The sequence below is a fragment of the Rhinopithecus roxellana genome, chromosome 3, assembly GCF_007565055.1.
Source record: "Rhinopithecus roxellana isolate Shanxi Qingling chromosome 3, ASM756505v1, whole genome shotgun sequence".
In the NCBI taxonomy this organism is placed as follows: domain Eukaryota; kingdom Metazoa; phylum Chordata; class Mammalia; order Primates; family Cercopithecidae; genus Rhinopithecus; species Rhinopithecus roxellana.
The window spans coordinates 16,714,141-16,729,809 of NC_044551.1; the positions used below are offsets into that span (position 1 = coordinate 16,714,141).

The 15,669-nt window shown below is 36.3% G+C and overlaps 1 protein-coding gene across 2 annotated transcripts in view; it reads right to left on the bottom strand.

Moving 5' to 3' along the window:
* Positions 1-200: 200 nt before the first annotated feature.
* The window catches only part of TTC33 (tetratricopeptide repeat domain 33), a 45,890-nt gene continuing 30,421 nt past the window's right edge, over positions 201-15,669 (bottom strand). The window contains exons 4-5 of one of the 2 annotated variants that reach the window (XM_010381797.2): positions 15,464-15,595; positions 201-5,127 (exon numbers count right to left, since the gene is read on the bottom strand). In XM_010381797.2, coding sequence (XP_010380099.1) covers positions 4,774-5,127; positions 15,464-15,595 — 486 coding nt within the window. In that variant the 3' untranslated portion in view covers positions 201-4,773. The remainder of the gene's footprint in view (positions 5,128-15,463; positions 15,596-15,669) is intronic. The other variant, XM_030926785.1, reaches the window with a different exon arrangement.

The window sequence follows — 15,669 nt, forward strand, 5'->3', positions numbered from 1 at the left end:
CAACATGAATCATTGACAAGAATATGGAAAAACTGAAATTAATTTAATACATTGCTAGTAGAAATCCCATATGGTACAGATACTTTGGAAAACAATATGGCAGTTTCCTTTAAAGTTATGTATAATCTGGTCATAAGACTTAGCAATTCCATCCCTAGGTATTTACATAGGAGAAATGAACACATATGTCCACACACAGATTTGTGATTTATATACATAGCAGCTTTATTCATAATAGATCAAAACTTGAAACAACCTAAATGTCCATCAATAAGTGAATAGCTAAACAAATTGTGGTATATCCATATAATAGAATACTATTCAGCAATAAAGACGAACTTATTACTGATATGCACAACAACATGGATGAATCTCAACATGGATGAGTTTCAAAAGCATTATGCTAGGCAAAAAAAAAAGACACAAAAAGAGTGCATATTATATGGCCTATTTATTTCAAACTCTAGAATTCATAAGTTAAATCTAATGTATAGCCACAGAAAGCAAACAAGTAGTTGACTAGGGATGGCTGTTGGGATGGAGGGGAACCAACTGCAAAAGGGCTTTAGAGAACTTTTTGGGTGATGGACATACACTATATCAGGATGGTAGTGGTGGTGAAGTGTGTTTACATTTGTCAAAATTCTCCCAACTATAACGTTAAAATACTTGCATTTTATTATTTCTAAGTTATACTCATTTACGAAAGTTAATAGAGGTGAACAGAGGATATCCTAATTCATTTCACATTCTTCCCTTCCAATTCAATCTAGAGTCAACAATGTGGTCTGTCACAATTCCAAGTCAGCAGACCTTTTAAATATCCTGAACAAATATTTACTTGTTGCCTTGTAATTATCACCACTCAATTTCAATAGAATTTCCATTATTAAAAAAAAAGAAAATCTAAAATTAGGAAAGAATTCCCACATTTGGTTTTTAATACATCTCATGCTTACCTTGAAATATAATCTGCACTAGTCTTTGTTAAGGTTTGAGGGAGTCATAAAATAATGTCCCTGTCCTCTCCTGACATCTGAACCACTTGAGAGACAGACAGATGGAGATTCAATATATTAAGTTTATTGCTGAAAAAGGCTAGGTTAGAGGATGTACTTTAAGTTTATGCCAACAATAGCCACCAGATATTGAACTCAGAATTAGACAGACCTGCTCACTAAGGCATGGGCAGTTCTGCACAAGCACAGATCCCCCTTTGCAGAGGCAAAGAACTTTCACTGCAAGGTTCACAAGGTGGCTGGCAAGAGACCACACCATAGGCTCTCTGCAGTTATGACAAATCCACAAAAGGGGAAAAAGAGGCTAGCATGCCCAGTTCTATATCTTAAACTGCTTCCTTTCCTGGTGAAGTGAGAGGAAGAGATTAGAGTTCCTTGGTAAATGGATAGCCTAAGAAGCACTGTGAGAGGAAGCCATCCTCACCCGCCGCTACCTTCTTACCAAAGTAGTTCATGTATAATGCATATTAGGGCATGATTCATGTTACACTAGCTTTAGGGCCACACTTCTTCTTCCAAAGTAACTGTATTTAATTGCAAGTGACTAAGGTAAATGACTTTAGGGATAACCTCCTTTATTTCATTTTATTACTTTTTATAATTATATATTTCAATATCTTATTATTGGTTTGAAAAACTTACTTTCTCAGTCCCAAAATTCTTTATCAAATACATCAGTTTAATAATAATCTCTAAGGAAAAAGAAAACACATTTAAGATATCCATTGATTTGAAGATAATTATTATGGAACTATGGTTCTTATGTCAACTCAAAACTCATTTAGATATTGATATATGTATCATGAAATCATAGCTCAGAATGGCTGGTCCAGAGTCACTTTAGAAGGGCTTCTGACTCAAGGAAATTAAAAGAAATGACTGTTAATTTTCTTAGTGCTGGGAACGGCAGTGAAACAAGCTTTTGAATCATTATGTAATTTTCAAACAACTAAAAGGGCTATACTGTTCAGTTATAATCATCAAAATTCTAGCTGAGACAGAGCTTTTAAAAAATCTTTATAGTTTTACCATGCAGCATCAATTCAAAAGATTGTCATACTGAAACCACTGCCATAAAATTTTGTATGTAGGCCCCAGCTGCAGTAGATCTGGTTCCTGTGATCTATAACTTGCACGGCTTTTCAATGTTTATGTAGTATCTGTTAATAAATTTAAGATAAATACTCTATAACCAAACAGCCTGTTTTCTAGAGAATGACATATGATTCTTGTGTTATCAGGCATGGTCTGGATGTCTAGACACTCTGACTAACGACTGTTTATACCACACAATGACTGTTTATGCCACACAATTCTCAAACAAGAATAATGTAAATTACAGTCAATTTAACTTGAACACTAAACAGTGTTATTTCAGAAAGTATATTAAATTTCTATATCAATATCATGAACATCAATTATTTCTCTTCAGATTCATAAAGATTTGTCATTAAAATTAACAAGCTTAGTCAATGTTTATATACCAGTATTCACATCCTTGTATAAAATAATGGGTACATTTTTCTCTTCATGCATGGAAGAGTATGAGCTAAAATAAGCATTCTTGGGGGCCTGCAGAAATGAGCTGCCTTCTTTCTTCATAACTTGCTGTTTCTTTTTCTCCTCTATCTTATGTCTAAACTAATTTATGTCTTATATCTGGGTAAGAAAGAGACTAACTTGGCTTACCACGCCAATACAGAGGAAAAACTAGGTTCTTATAACAGGGCCTAGTGGCCACATGCATTCCATCCTGAGCCTTGCCTCTTTGGGGCTTGAGGTATAGACCCTGTCAAGAAAAATCCCACTATCTCTCCTATAATACTGGAAGCAGAGACTTCTTACTTTCAGATAAGGAAAGGAATACAAAAAAAGTTCTCCTTTTTTAAAATCAGAGGAAATTGAAGTTAAATATCTCCAAACTAATTCAAGTTCTTCATGGAAATAGCTAGCATTTACTGAAATAGCTAGCATTTCTTCATGTGTGAGGCACCATGCAAGGTACTTTAAATATATTATGTTCATACAAGAAAGATATTAATCTAATTTTTCAAAAGCTAACAATATAAAATAATAGGAAAATCTTCAAAATGCAGAAAAAACTATTTATTCACAAATTACACAATAAACAAACATCCATTATGCAAAACAATATACCAAATGCTGAGTACTCACTTCTCTAGATACCTATTTACGTTTTGAGAATGTTCTTTATTAAACAAAATAAAATAATTAACATATTTTTTGGAGCATTCTGAAACTAACCTCTCTAACCAGAGCTAATTTTCTGATGATATAACTTAAGGAAAGAATATTCTTTTCAAGGCAAGTGCTAATTTCTCCAACTCTGAAAAGAGATATGCATTCCAATAAAACAAAAGTTTTAAAAACCATCTTCATAAAAAATGCAGATCATTACTTATATGCTCCAACAGTAGTAAGATCTTTAACATAAAGTGGGCTACTTTCGTCTCTAACAAAGATAAAATTAATACACCTATAGTATCTTCCTGAGTGTCAGAAGTAACAGAACCCAACAGGTCTATATTATTGTACTACAGTATATAGCATAAAAATAATAGTTCAGATTAGCAGTGACCGTATTGGTTTGTGAATGTGATTGTGGCCTTTCAATAAAATATTTTTTTAATATAGCCTTCTCAAACTCATGAGATTGTACTATAAATCACATTCCATTTTCTGTCTTTTGTGCTTAAGTTATTTATTCACTGGCACTCTAATAACAGCCCTACTTTTTTATTTTTAGAAAGATATAATTAGCTATTTAAAATTGTAATTTTTTTCATTTCACTGAGTAGTTTCAAAAAAAGTTATCTAGAAAAGTAATTCCCAGTCATCAAATGGAAAGATACAAGCAAGAAGTAAGTTGTTTCCAGGGTTTTTAAAGCTTTATAAAATAAAAAAGAGAAAGTATTGGTTTTGACTAGGATAATATAGCGGTACAATTGTCATTAACCTATCTGTAAAAGCCATTCATTTAAAAATGCATATTTTAAAATGACTCATTTGTGGTAAGGATTACTTACTGTAACAATTAAAAAATAAAACCATCATTCTCATATTTATCAATACTTCACACTTTTACCAAATACTGAAGGAGACAACTATCATTGTTATAACTTCAAAGTCAAAACAGAAACACAAATCAAAATGAAAAGAAACTTCAGAAAACTGTTCAGAATGTACACATTTGCGTGCATTTTCAGCCAAACTTTCAAAAGATTCCACATATGACCAAATGACAACTTTGAATCAAAATGAATGTCAAAAATATTCAAGCTTTCTGACAGACTTACTCTAATGAAGCAAGAAAAAGACAGCAAATAGTAAGAGCAGTATATTTCTCAGAGGGAGGGAAATCACATACTTCCTTTATCATACAACAAAAGTTGAAACAGCATTTCAGTAACATTGATCAAGTTATTCACTATTCAAGAATACATTTTTCAAGTTTTGTCTTTAAAATGTATTCATTTACATATTCAGATTAAACTAAGTTTATTAATCAAAAATCATTTTACTCAGAATTTTAACCTTGCGAAATATAAATCATAACTTATTAAAGCATATTCCAAACACTATACAATATTCCTGCCATTTTAGTTTTTATATGCCTCATCTGAAAAACGTTATTTTACAACCAGGAGTTCTCCTATCTATCTCCAGAGTAAATGTCTCTATGTCAAAACTTCAAGAGGCAATCAAAGATTCAAATAATCCTATGCATACTGCTTCATCGGGCTTTGATAAAAACTGAGCCATCTGGTGGTGTAGCACCATCCTCCTTTTCAGTTACAGTCTCTACAGCCCCAGAAGCGGATACAATAACCATTGTTTTATTTGCTGAAACTGTCTTCTCTTTCTCAGCAATAGCCGCACAAACAGCAACAATCTCATCACTTTCAAAGTCATAGTCTGGAATTGACTTTGGTGAAAAGTGTGTTACTTCAGCTGGTGCTTCACTTTTTTTAATCCTCTGTGCTACCTTCTGCTGCTCCTGGAGCGTTCTTGCCCAAGAGAGGTCTTCTTTCCATATTTCAGGGTTCATTGGATAGATGTGAAGGGCTACTTGAAAACTTCGAATTGCCTAGAAAATAAGGTCAGAGTTTTTTGTTTTGTTTTTAAAAATTAGTATGTTTAATATAATCCTGTGTTTGTGTACGTATATACTGTACACATACACATCCTAATGCATTATTTTAATGTACTAGAACACAAAAGATGGAAGCTACGGTGTTGCCCTAAGCACTGGGGAAAAAAAATTATAGAAGACTGAAAGAAAGTGACTGACAATATGCTTATGGACTAAAAGCCATTAAAATGGGAGTACTCATAATAGGGCTAAAGATAAAGCAAATATATTGTCAGCTTCTGTAGACCAGTAAGTATGTACATTTGGGGATTTCCTGGGCTAACCCACAATCACAAAGGTACCAGGAGTAGATATCTTTGAAGTTAACAGTTTAGATCCTAACAATGCTAACATTTACTGAGTGTTTACTACATTCTAGGCACTAAAGATTTACATGTATTGGGCCAGGCACGGTGGCTCACACCTGCAATCCCAGCATTTTGGGAGGCCAAGGTGGGCGGATCACCTGAGGTCAGGAGTCAAGACCAGCCTGGTAAAGACGGTGAAACCCCGTCTCTACTACAAATACAAAAATTAGTCAGGCATGATGGTGGGTGCCTGTAATCCCAGCTACTCAGGAGGCTGAGGCAGGAGTATTGCTTGAACCCGGGGAGGTGGAGGTTGCAGTGAGTTGAGATCACGCCACTGCACTCCAGCCTGGGCAAAAAGAGCAAAACTCCATCTCAAAAACAAACAAACAAACAAAAAAAGATTTACATGTATTAACTCATCTAGCCTCACAATAATCATACAAAGTAGGTATGGTTATTGTTTTCAGTACTATTTTAGAGAAGCACAAAAAGAGTAGTAACCAAAAGTATCAGCTAGGAATTGGCAGAGCTGGGATGCAAATTCAGGCAATCTGGCTTCAGAGTTCATTCTCTTATTCATTATATTATACTGCTTAGTCACAAGAACTCCACCACAGTGTGGATAAAGGTCAACCTCAGCACTACCGACATATTTGGCTGAATAAGTCTTTATTTTGGAAGGGCTGTCCTCTATAATGTAGAATATTCAGCAACATCCCTGACCTACACTCACTAAATCCAACAGTTTCCTTTCCTAGCTGTGATAAACAAAAATGTCTCTAGATATGGCAAATGTTCCCTGGGGGCAAAACTGCCCTCCAGGTGAGAACCATTGGTCTAAACCTATTATATGTTGTTTTCTCTCAGTATACTTAGTCTCTGGATAGAAGATTCATGCAAACAGCTTAGTTTTAAGATTGCATGTAATCGACCAGGCACAGTGGCTCACACCTGTAATCCCAGCACTCTGGGAGACAGAGGCAGGTGGATAACCTGAGATCAGAAGTTCAAGACCAGCCTGGCCATGGTGAAACCCCATCTCTACTAAAAATACAAAAAATTAGCCGGGCGTGGTGGTGCATGCCTGTAATCCCAGCTACTCAGGAGGCTGAGGCAGGAGAATTGCTCGAACCCAGGAGGCGGAGGTTGCAGTGAGCAGAGATCGCGCCATTATGCTCCAGTCTGAGCAACAAGAGCAAAACTCCGTCTCAAAAAAAACACACAAACAAAAAAAAATTTGCACGTAATCTACAGATTTACAATCTAATCGGCCCTTTAGAGAAGTCATAAAGAAGACAGATACATGATGGCTCATGTCTGTAAATCTAACTCTTTGGGAGGCTGACGCAAATGCATGAATCACTGACCAGGAATTCAATGACAAAACCCCATCTCTACTAAAGATTCAAAAAAATCAGCTGGGCATGGTGGTGGTGCCTGTAATCCCAGCTACTTAGGAGGCTGAGGCAGGAAAATTGCTTGAACTCTGGAGGCAGAGGTTACAGTGAGCCAAGATCGTGCCACTCACTCCAGCCTGGGTGACACAGCAAGACTGTCTCAAAAAAAAAAAAAAAAAAATAGAGATACGTATATATAGCAGTATTCGGCTGGGCGCCGTGGCTCATGCCTGTAATCCCTAGCACTTTGGGAGGCCGAGGTGGGCAGATCACGAGGTCAGGAGTTCAAGACCAGCCTGGCCAAAATGGTGAAACCTCATCTCTACTAAAAATACAAAAATTAGCTAGGCGTGGTGGTGAGCACCTGTAATACCAGCTACTTGGAGGGCTGAGGCAGGAGAATAGCCTGAACCAGGAGGCAGAGGTTGCAGTGAGCTGAGGTTGCACCACTGCACTTCAGCCTGGGTGACAGAGCAAGACTCGGTCTCAAAAAGAAAAAAAAAAAAAAAAATTAGCTGGGTATGGTGGTGTATGCCTGTAATCCCAGCTAATCTGGAGGCTGAGGCAGGAGAATCACTTGAACCCAGGAAGCACAGGTTGCAGTGAGCCGAGATGGTACCACTGCACTCCAGCCTGAGCAACAAAGCGAGACTGTCTCAAAAACAAATAATAAATAAAAATTAAAAATTAAGGAACCATGGGAACTGTGCTTTACATGTTCTTAATATTCTAATAAAAATCCTCCTATATAGAAGTATTAAAAAATAAATAGCTCTTCATGGCATAAAGCTAATGCCTTAGGAAACATTAAAAGGTATTTTATTCATATTTACTAAAATTTTAAAACAGCAATAAAGCTCACCCATTTAAAACATACAATTCAATATTCCGTTACAAAGCCATTACCCATAATCAATTCTAGAACATTTTTATCACCCCCAAAGAAAATTCTATACCTACTGGCATTACTCCTCATTTCTTCCCAAAACCCCAGGTCTACGCAAGCATTAATTTACTTGCTATCTCTATGTATCTGTGTATTCTGCATATTTCATATAAACGAAATCATACAGCCTTTTATGTTTGGTTTCTTTCACTTAGCATATTGTTTTTAAAGTTCATCCATCTTGTAACAGGCATCATTTCTTTTTAATGCTGAATAATATTTCATTGTATGGATATACCACATTTTGCTTATCTATTCGTCAGTTGATGGCATTTGAGTTGTTTCCACTTCTTGGCCATTTTAAATGCTGCTGCTATGAACGTCTGTGTAAATGTTTTTGTGTGGACATGCGTTCTTCATTTCTCTTGGGTATAAAGAGTGGAACTGTTTTGTCATATGGTAACTACATGTTTCGTTTTTTTCAGGAACTGCCAGACTGTTTTCCAAAATGGCTATAACATTTACATTCCCATCAGTAATGTACAAGGGCTCCAATTTCTCCACACCTCAGCAATACTTCATATTGTCCATTTTTTTATGATAGTGAATGTGAAGCAGTATCTCACTATGGTTTTGATTTTCATTTCCTTGACAAGTAACAATGTTGAGCATCTTTCACGTGCTCATTAGCTGTGTGTGTATCTTCTTTGGAAAAAGATCTTTTCAAATCCTTTGCCTGTTTTTAAATTACATTATTTGTCTTTTTGTTATTGAGTTGTAAGAGTTTTTTATATAATCTACATACTAGACCTTTATCAGATATATGATATTTTCTTCCTTTCTGTGAATTGCCTTTTCACTTTCTTAACAGTAACTTTTGAAGCACGAAAGTATTTAATTTGAAGTCCAATTTTTATCTATTTTTTTCTTTTGTTACTTGTGCTTCCAATGTCATATCTAAAAAATATTAATATATTGCTGAGTCCAAGATTACAAAGATTTACACCATGTTTTCTCCTAAGAGTTTTATAATACTTTTAGTTCTTATCTTTAGGTCTTTGTTTGTTTTTCAGTTAATTTTTATATACAATGTGAAGTAAGAGTCCAACGTCATTTATTTGTATATGGATATCCAACTGTCTCAGCACCATTTGTTGAAGACTATTCTTTCCCCCGAAGACTATTCTTTCCCCCATTAAATTGTCTTGACACCCTTGTCCAATTAACTGTAAAAATGTAGGTTTATTTCTATACTTTCAGTTCTATCCCACTGATCTATATGTCTACATTATGCCTATCTAAGTACTATATTGTCTTGATTACTAATGTTTTCATATTTACTAAATTGAAATATATATATATATATTTAGAGTAAATCCAAAGAGCTGCAATTACATTTTTAAATTTAATATAGTTTAAAATCTCCCACAAACAAAATGGCAGAGGAGTAACATCAGCAAGATGGCAGAGTGGGAAGCCCTGGACCCTCTTTCATTCAACAAATACACCAATTGAGCAACAATTCACCAACAAAATTCCTTTGTGAGAAATCCAGAAACTAACTGAAAGGCTCCTGAACCCTGGATGAATAAGAATCCAGACTCATCAAAGCCAGAAGGGAGATTCAGGACACCCTCTCACCAGAATCCTACTCCCAGCAGAGCCCCATAGGATTGGGAAGAATCCTGCAGCTCCCAGCTACCCTCAAGGGAAAGAATGAGTTGGTATAAGTGTCCAATGCCCCAACTTCTACAGTGGCTACCAAAAAGACTGGTTTCTGTCTTGCCTGTTTTTTTGACCACTGGTAAAACAAGTCTTACGTAATCTAACCACCTACAGGAGACCAGAGATAATGGAGGCTTGGGAAGAGCAGTTGGCCCTATCTGTTCCCCTAGCTCAGCATAGAGTGAGTGAAGAAAATTCCCAGCCCCCAGATTTTGCCTACGGAGGAAAAGAACTGGTCCACACTGTGTCCAATGCCCCAGTTTTTATGGGGACTACCAAAAGGACTGGCTTCTGTCTTACCTGTAGTGGAGTACTGATAGGATTTGGCAAAATCCAGCTGCCTGGGGGCTAACAAGAACAGAGAAGGATATTTGGGCTAGAAGTTGCTATTACCCCTTCCCCGAGCTGGGCACAAAGTTTAAGTGGACAAAATCAATTTTAGAAGTAAGAACAAAACTAGGGGCATCACACTTAATTTCAAAATATATTACAAAGTGATAGCAAACAAAACAATATGATTCTGGCATAAAGTCAGATACATAGACCAATGAAACAGAATAGACAGTCTACAAATAAATTCACACATAACATGGTCAGCTGATCTTCAACAAGGGTACCAAGTATACATAATGAAGAAATTCTAGTTTCTTCAACAAATGATGCTGGGAAAATTGGATATCCATGTGCAAAAGAATGAAAATGGATCCTCATCTTACACCATAAACAAAAGTCAACTCCAAATGCATTAAAGACTTAAATGTAAGCCCTGAAACTATAGACTCCTACAGAAAAAAACAAAACAAACAAAAAACAGGGAAAACCTTCATGACATTGGTCATTATTTCATGAATAAAACACCAAAAACATAGGTAACAAAACCAAAAATAGGCAACTGAGATTACATCAAACTAAAATGCTTCTGCATAGTAAAGGAAACAACCACCAGAGTGAAAGGAAACCTACGTAATGGGAGAAAATATTTGCAAATCATATCTAAGGGTTTAACTTTCAAATATACAAGAAATAACTCAATAGCCAAAAACCCTAGTAACCTGATCTTAAAATGGGCTAAACACTTGAATATACTTGAATAGACATTTCTATAAATGGCTAACAGGTATATGAAAAGATGCTCAATATCACTAATCAGGGAAATGAAAATCAAAACCACCATGAAATATAACCTCACATCTGTTAAAATGGGTATTATCACACAAAAAAAAAAAAAAAAAAAAAAAGTGGCCAGGCGCAGTGGCTCACACCTGTAATCCCAGCACTGTGGGAGGCCATGGCAGGCAGATTACCTGAGGTCAGGAGTCCAAGACCAGCCTGGTCAACATGGCGAAACGCTCTCTCTATTAAAAATACAAAAATTAGCCAGGCGTGGTGGTGGGTGCCTGTAATCCCAGCTACTCAGGAGGCTGAGGCAGGAGAATCACTTGAACCAGGAGGCAGAGGTTACAGTGAGCTGAGATCACACCACTGCACTCCAGCCTGGGCAACAGAGCAAGATTCCATCTCAAAAAAAACAAACAAAAAGGCAAGATGGGTCAGTGAGGTTATGGAGAAACTGGAACCCTTTTGTACATTGTTGTTAAAAATGCAAAATGGTGTAGCCATTATGGAGTTTCTTCAAACACTTAAAATTAGAACTACCATGCAATCAAGCTATTTCATTTCTGGATATTTATCCAAAAGAATCAAGATCTCAAAGACATATTAGCCCTCCCATGTTCATTGCAGCAGTATTCACAGTAGCCAATATGTAGAAACAACCTAAATGTCCATCAAAGGAAGAATGGATAAAGCAAATGGTATACACATAAAATGAAATATTATTCAGCTTCAAAAAAGAAGCAGGCCGGGCATGGTGGCTCACCCCTGTAATCCCAGCACTTTGGGAGGCCGAGGCGGGCAGATCACTAGGTCAGGAGATCGAGACCATCCTGGCTAACACGGTGAAACCCCGTCTCTACTAAAAATACAAAAAATTAGCCGGACGTGCTGACAGGCGCCTGTAGTACCAGCTACTCGGGAGGCTGAGGCAAGAGAATGGCATGAACCTGGGAGGCAGAGCTTGCAGTGAGCCAACATCGCACCACTGCACTCTAGCCTGGGCGACAGCGCTACACTCATTCCCAAAATAAAAAGAAGCAAATTCTACAATATCTAACATGAATGGGACCTTGAGGACATTATGCTAAGTGAAAGAAGTCAGTCACAGAAGGCAAATTCTGCATAATTCCACTTATATCTCTAAAATAGGCAAATTCATAGACTCAAAAAGTGAAATTGTGAGGCAAGGCACAGTGCCTCATGCCTGTAATCCTGGAACTTTGGGAGGCTGAGGCAGGTGGATCATGAGGTCAGGAGTTCGAGACCAGCCTGGCCAACACAGTGAAACTGCCTCTACTAAAAATACAAAAATTAGCCAGACACAGTGGCACATGCCTATAGTCCCAGCTACTTGGGAGGCTGAGGCAGACGAATTGCTTGAACCCAGGAGGTGGAGGCTGGAGTGAGCCGAGATCACATCACTGCACTCCAGCATGGGAAACAGAGCGAGACTAAAAGTCTCAAAAAAAAAAAAAACAGAACAATAATAAAGCTCATAATCAAACTTTATTTTTCAAGAAAAAAACTCCTCAATTCTTAAGTGTCAACATACAACATTTATAAAGGCTATAATTCAAGAATTTGTACTAATTATAGAAAAGATAACGTGGCTTGACTCAAACAATATCTACAATAATTAACTAAACTAAAAATTTACAAGTGAATTTTTTTTTTTTTTTTTTTTTTTTTGAGGTGGAGTCTCATTCTGTCACCCAGGCTGGAGTGAAGTGATGCAATCTCAGCTCACTGCAACCTCCACCTCCCAGGTTCAAGATATTCTCCTGCCTCCTGAGTAGCTGGAACTACAGGTGCATGCCACCACGCCTGGCTAATTTTTGTAGTTTTAGTAGAGATGAGGTTTCCCCATGTTTGCCAGGCTGGTCTCAAACTCCTGACCTCAGGTGATCAACCCACCTCAGCCTCCCAGCATGCTGGGATTACAGGCATGAGCCACCACGCCCAGCCAATTTTTTTTTTTTTTTTTTTTTTTTTAATATGGGGTCTCCCTATGTTACCCAGGTTGGGCCAAACTCCTGGCTTCAACCAATCCTTCTGCCTCAGCCTCCCAAAGTGCTGAGATTATACATGTGAGCCAGGATGCCCAGCCCCTCAAGTGAAATTTTAAAAACTCTCAATCATCTTCCTTTTGTCTGGAAATTATCACTTGTCCATCCCATTACTAAGAATCAAATGATGCAACTGAAATTTCTAATTAAAGATTTGCTCATGCAAAATATTAAAACCAATGGCTAAAATGAGACTTGGAAAACAGACAAAACATCAGTAAACAAAATTAGTATTTATTACACATTGGCATGAAGAAAAGCAAAAGCTGGCAATGAATTACACAGAGCCTGAATGAGGGAAGCCACAAAGCTAGTTCCAGCACTGAAGGCTAAAAACCCTGGAAAGCCAATAGAAGAATCCTTCCTGATACTATTACCTCCTGGTATTCATTACCTTTCCCAATCTCTTTTCCTTTCCACCTTCTTCTTCAGGATAAATCCCTTATATATTCCTTTCTCACCATCCCTATTCCCTCATACAGAATTTTTAACTCCCAGAACCATTCTCTTCAGCTTTCTTATTCTCTCATCCTTCCACTTCTTAAAATCCATTCTCATAAGGTCACATATATATATACACACACATACACACACACACGCACACGTATATATATAAAATGTATACCATATACATATATATAAAATGTATGCCATATACATATATATATCTCTCTCCTATAAACATTTTCCAGTGTTCACATCCAACTCTTATAAAGTTTAAATAATTATTCATGGCGATATACCCAACTACTGACTTTTAATTTACTGCCTGTGCTATTTACATACGCAATTTCCTATGGTTTTAGTCCGTATGTGTATATATAGTAAGAATTGTTAGATGTTAGAGATTCTAGCTTGCTTTCAATAGATTTTTACATAGCATCCCTTCATTATGACATTTTGAGTCGTCTTTTTACCATTCTAGTCTTTTAAGAGAACAGCTTAAATCTACATAAAAACAGAGAAGCTTCCTAAAAATTACATTTAAATGGCAAAAAAAATACATTAAATTCTACTAAGAATTTCACAGTATTAATGGATAGAGCCATATCAACAGGAAAAAAAAAGTTGAACTGGTACTGTTATTCAAAAAAATTTTAATATTAAATTATTTTTATTGGATGATTCAAAGTATCTCTGTCTCACCTGCAGTGTATTTTCTTTCTTTATAAAGGAAAATCTTTACTAAATATTATGTCCTAGAGATTTGTTCCATTACCATAGACTCTATAAGCAAAAGAGATAATGATTTATATATTTTTAATAAGGGAGGCAAGGAAAAAGTATTATATGATAGGGTTTTCTTCCCCTGTTAATCTGTTAGAAAACTAAATTCTTTGAAGTCTTTTTCCCAACTCTGGTATGATTTAAGTCTTCATATAAAAAGAGAGAAGCTGACAACACTAAATGGCAAGAAAAAAACAGTACTTGGTTAAAATGGTTTCTATCACGGTGAATCTTATTTAGATTATCATTAACTTACTTTAGTCAAATCAATTATTTTCTCACAGAAATTCCTTACTATATCTGAGAATTTGACAAACACCTTTTTTGGGAAGTAGAAATAATGATACATTTATAAGAATGCCAGAAAAAAATCTAAGTCATCCACAACTTACTGAAACCATTGTTAGTAAATTTAAATTTTGAATTTATCAGTAATTTTAGTCTTGCAAGAAACTTTTAGATTTGTTTTATTTTGAACTGTAAAAAACTAAGAAAACCATTTTTAAACTCTTAATTTACTTAATAACAAGGAGGAAATTTGGCACTGTATATCAGATTTGCAAACACTTGTTAGGAAGTTAAATTTCGTTAGCTATCAGGTGTATATAGCCCTGCCAAAAGAAAAACAACAGGACAGCTGTCACAGCTAATTCTTACCTGGATAGCCTCTGCCACTAACAAGGTATAGTCCAGACAAGTTGAGAGATGCATTAGGTACCAGCTTATGGTAAACATTACACAATGAGTATTTCATTTGCACACATTTCTACTTTTCCTCTTTATCCCCTCAGTAAGCCTAGCAACTTTTCAGTCTAAATGTTCATGACCATTACTCTCCCATATTCTACTGTCTTCCTTCCCCTATATAATCTATTAGCAGTTTTGTCTCCACAGTGATACTAATACCACTTTACAATGTGGTAAATTTAATGATCCAAAGAACTAAGCCAAAAAGTTGCCCATTGTCTATTCAAATAAGGTTTACCAAATGCCAATGTTTTATGTTAAATTTTTTTTAATTTCTATGATGTCACATAACTGAAAAATATTCTGATCATGATATAATTAGTGTCTATAATAAAAAAGATGTTCAGTAATACCTCTGAACTGTGTTTATGAATTAACACCTTTAAGAAGTAATTTGCTAATTACTTTTTGTATAGATTTGATAAATGGCTATTCACTTTTGGGTTCAGTTAATCAAACATATGTCAAAATAGGCTGGGCACATTGGCTCATGCCTGTAATCCCAGCACTTTGGGAGGCCGAGACTGGAAGATCATTTGAGGTCAGGAGTTCAAGACCAGTCTGACCAACATGGTGACACCCGTCCCTACTAAAAATACAAAAACATTAGCCAGGCATGGTGGTGCATGCCTATAGTACCAGTTACTCGGGAGGCTGAGGCAGGAGAATAGCTTGAACCCAGGAGGTAGAGGCTGCCATGAGATGAGATTGCACCACTGCACTCTACCCTGGGTGACATCAAGACTCCATCTCAAAAAAAAAAAAATGTCAAAATATACTTAAAATTGCTGCATTATAATAATCTGACTTCCTCACCAGGATTATCTCTCCTAAACCAAGTTGAGCACGTCCCAAAGTTTGCCAAGACTCCCATGAATGTGGATTTCGCTGGACGGCCATTTCTGCTGCATGTACTGCTGGGAACATTTCATGAAGAGACATTAGCACCTATAGGCAAAAAAAGACCAAAAAATCTGTCAGTAATATTCATAAACTAGCAACTACATTAAAAACCCTTTTCA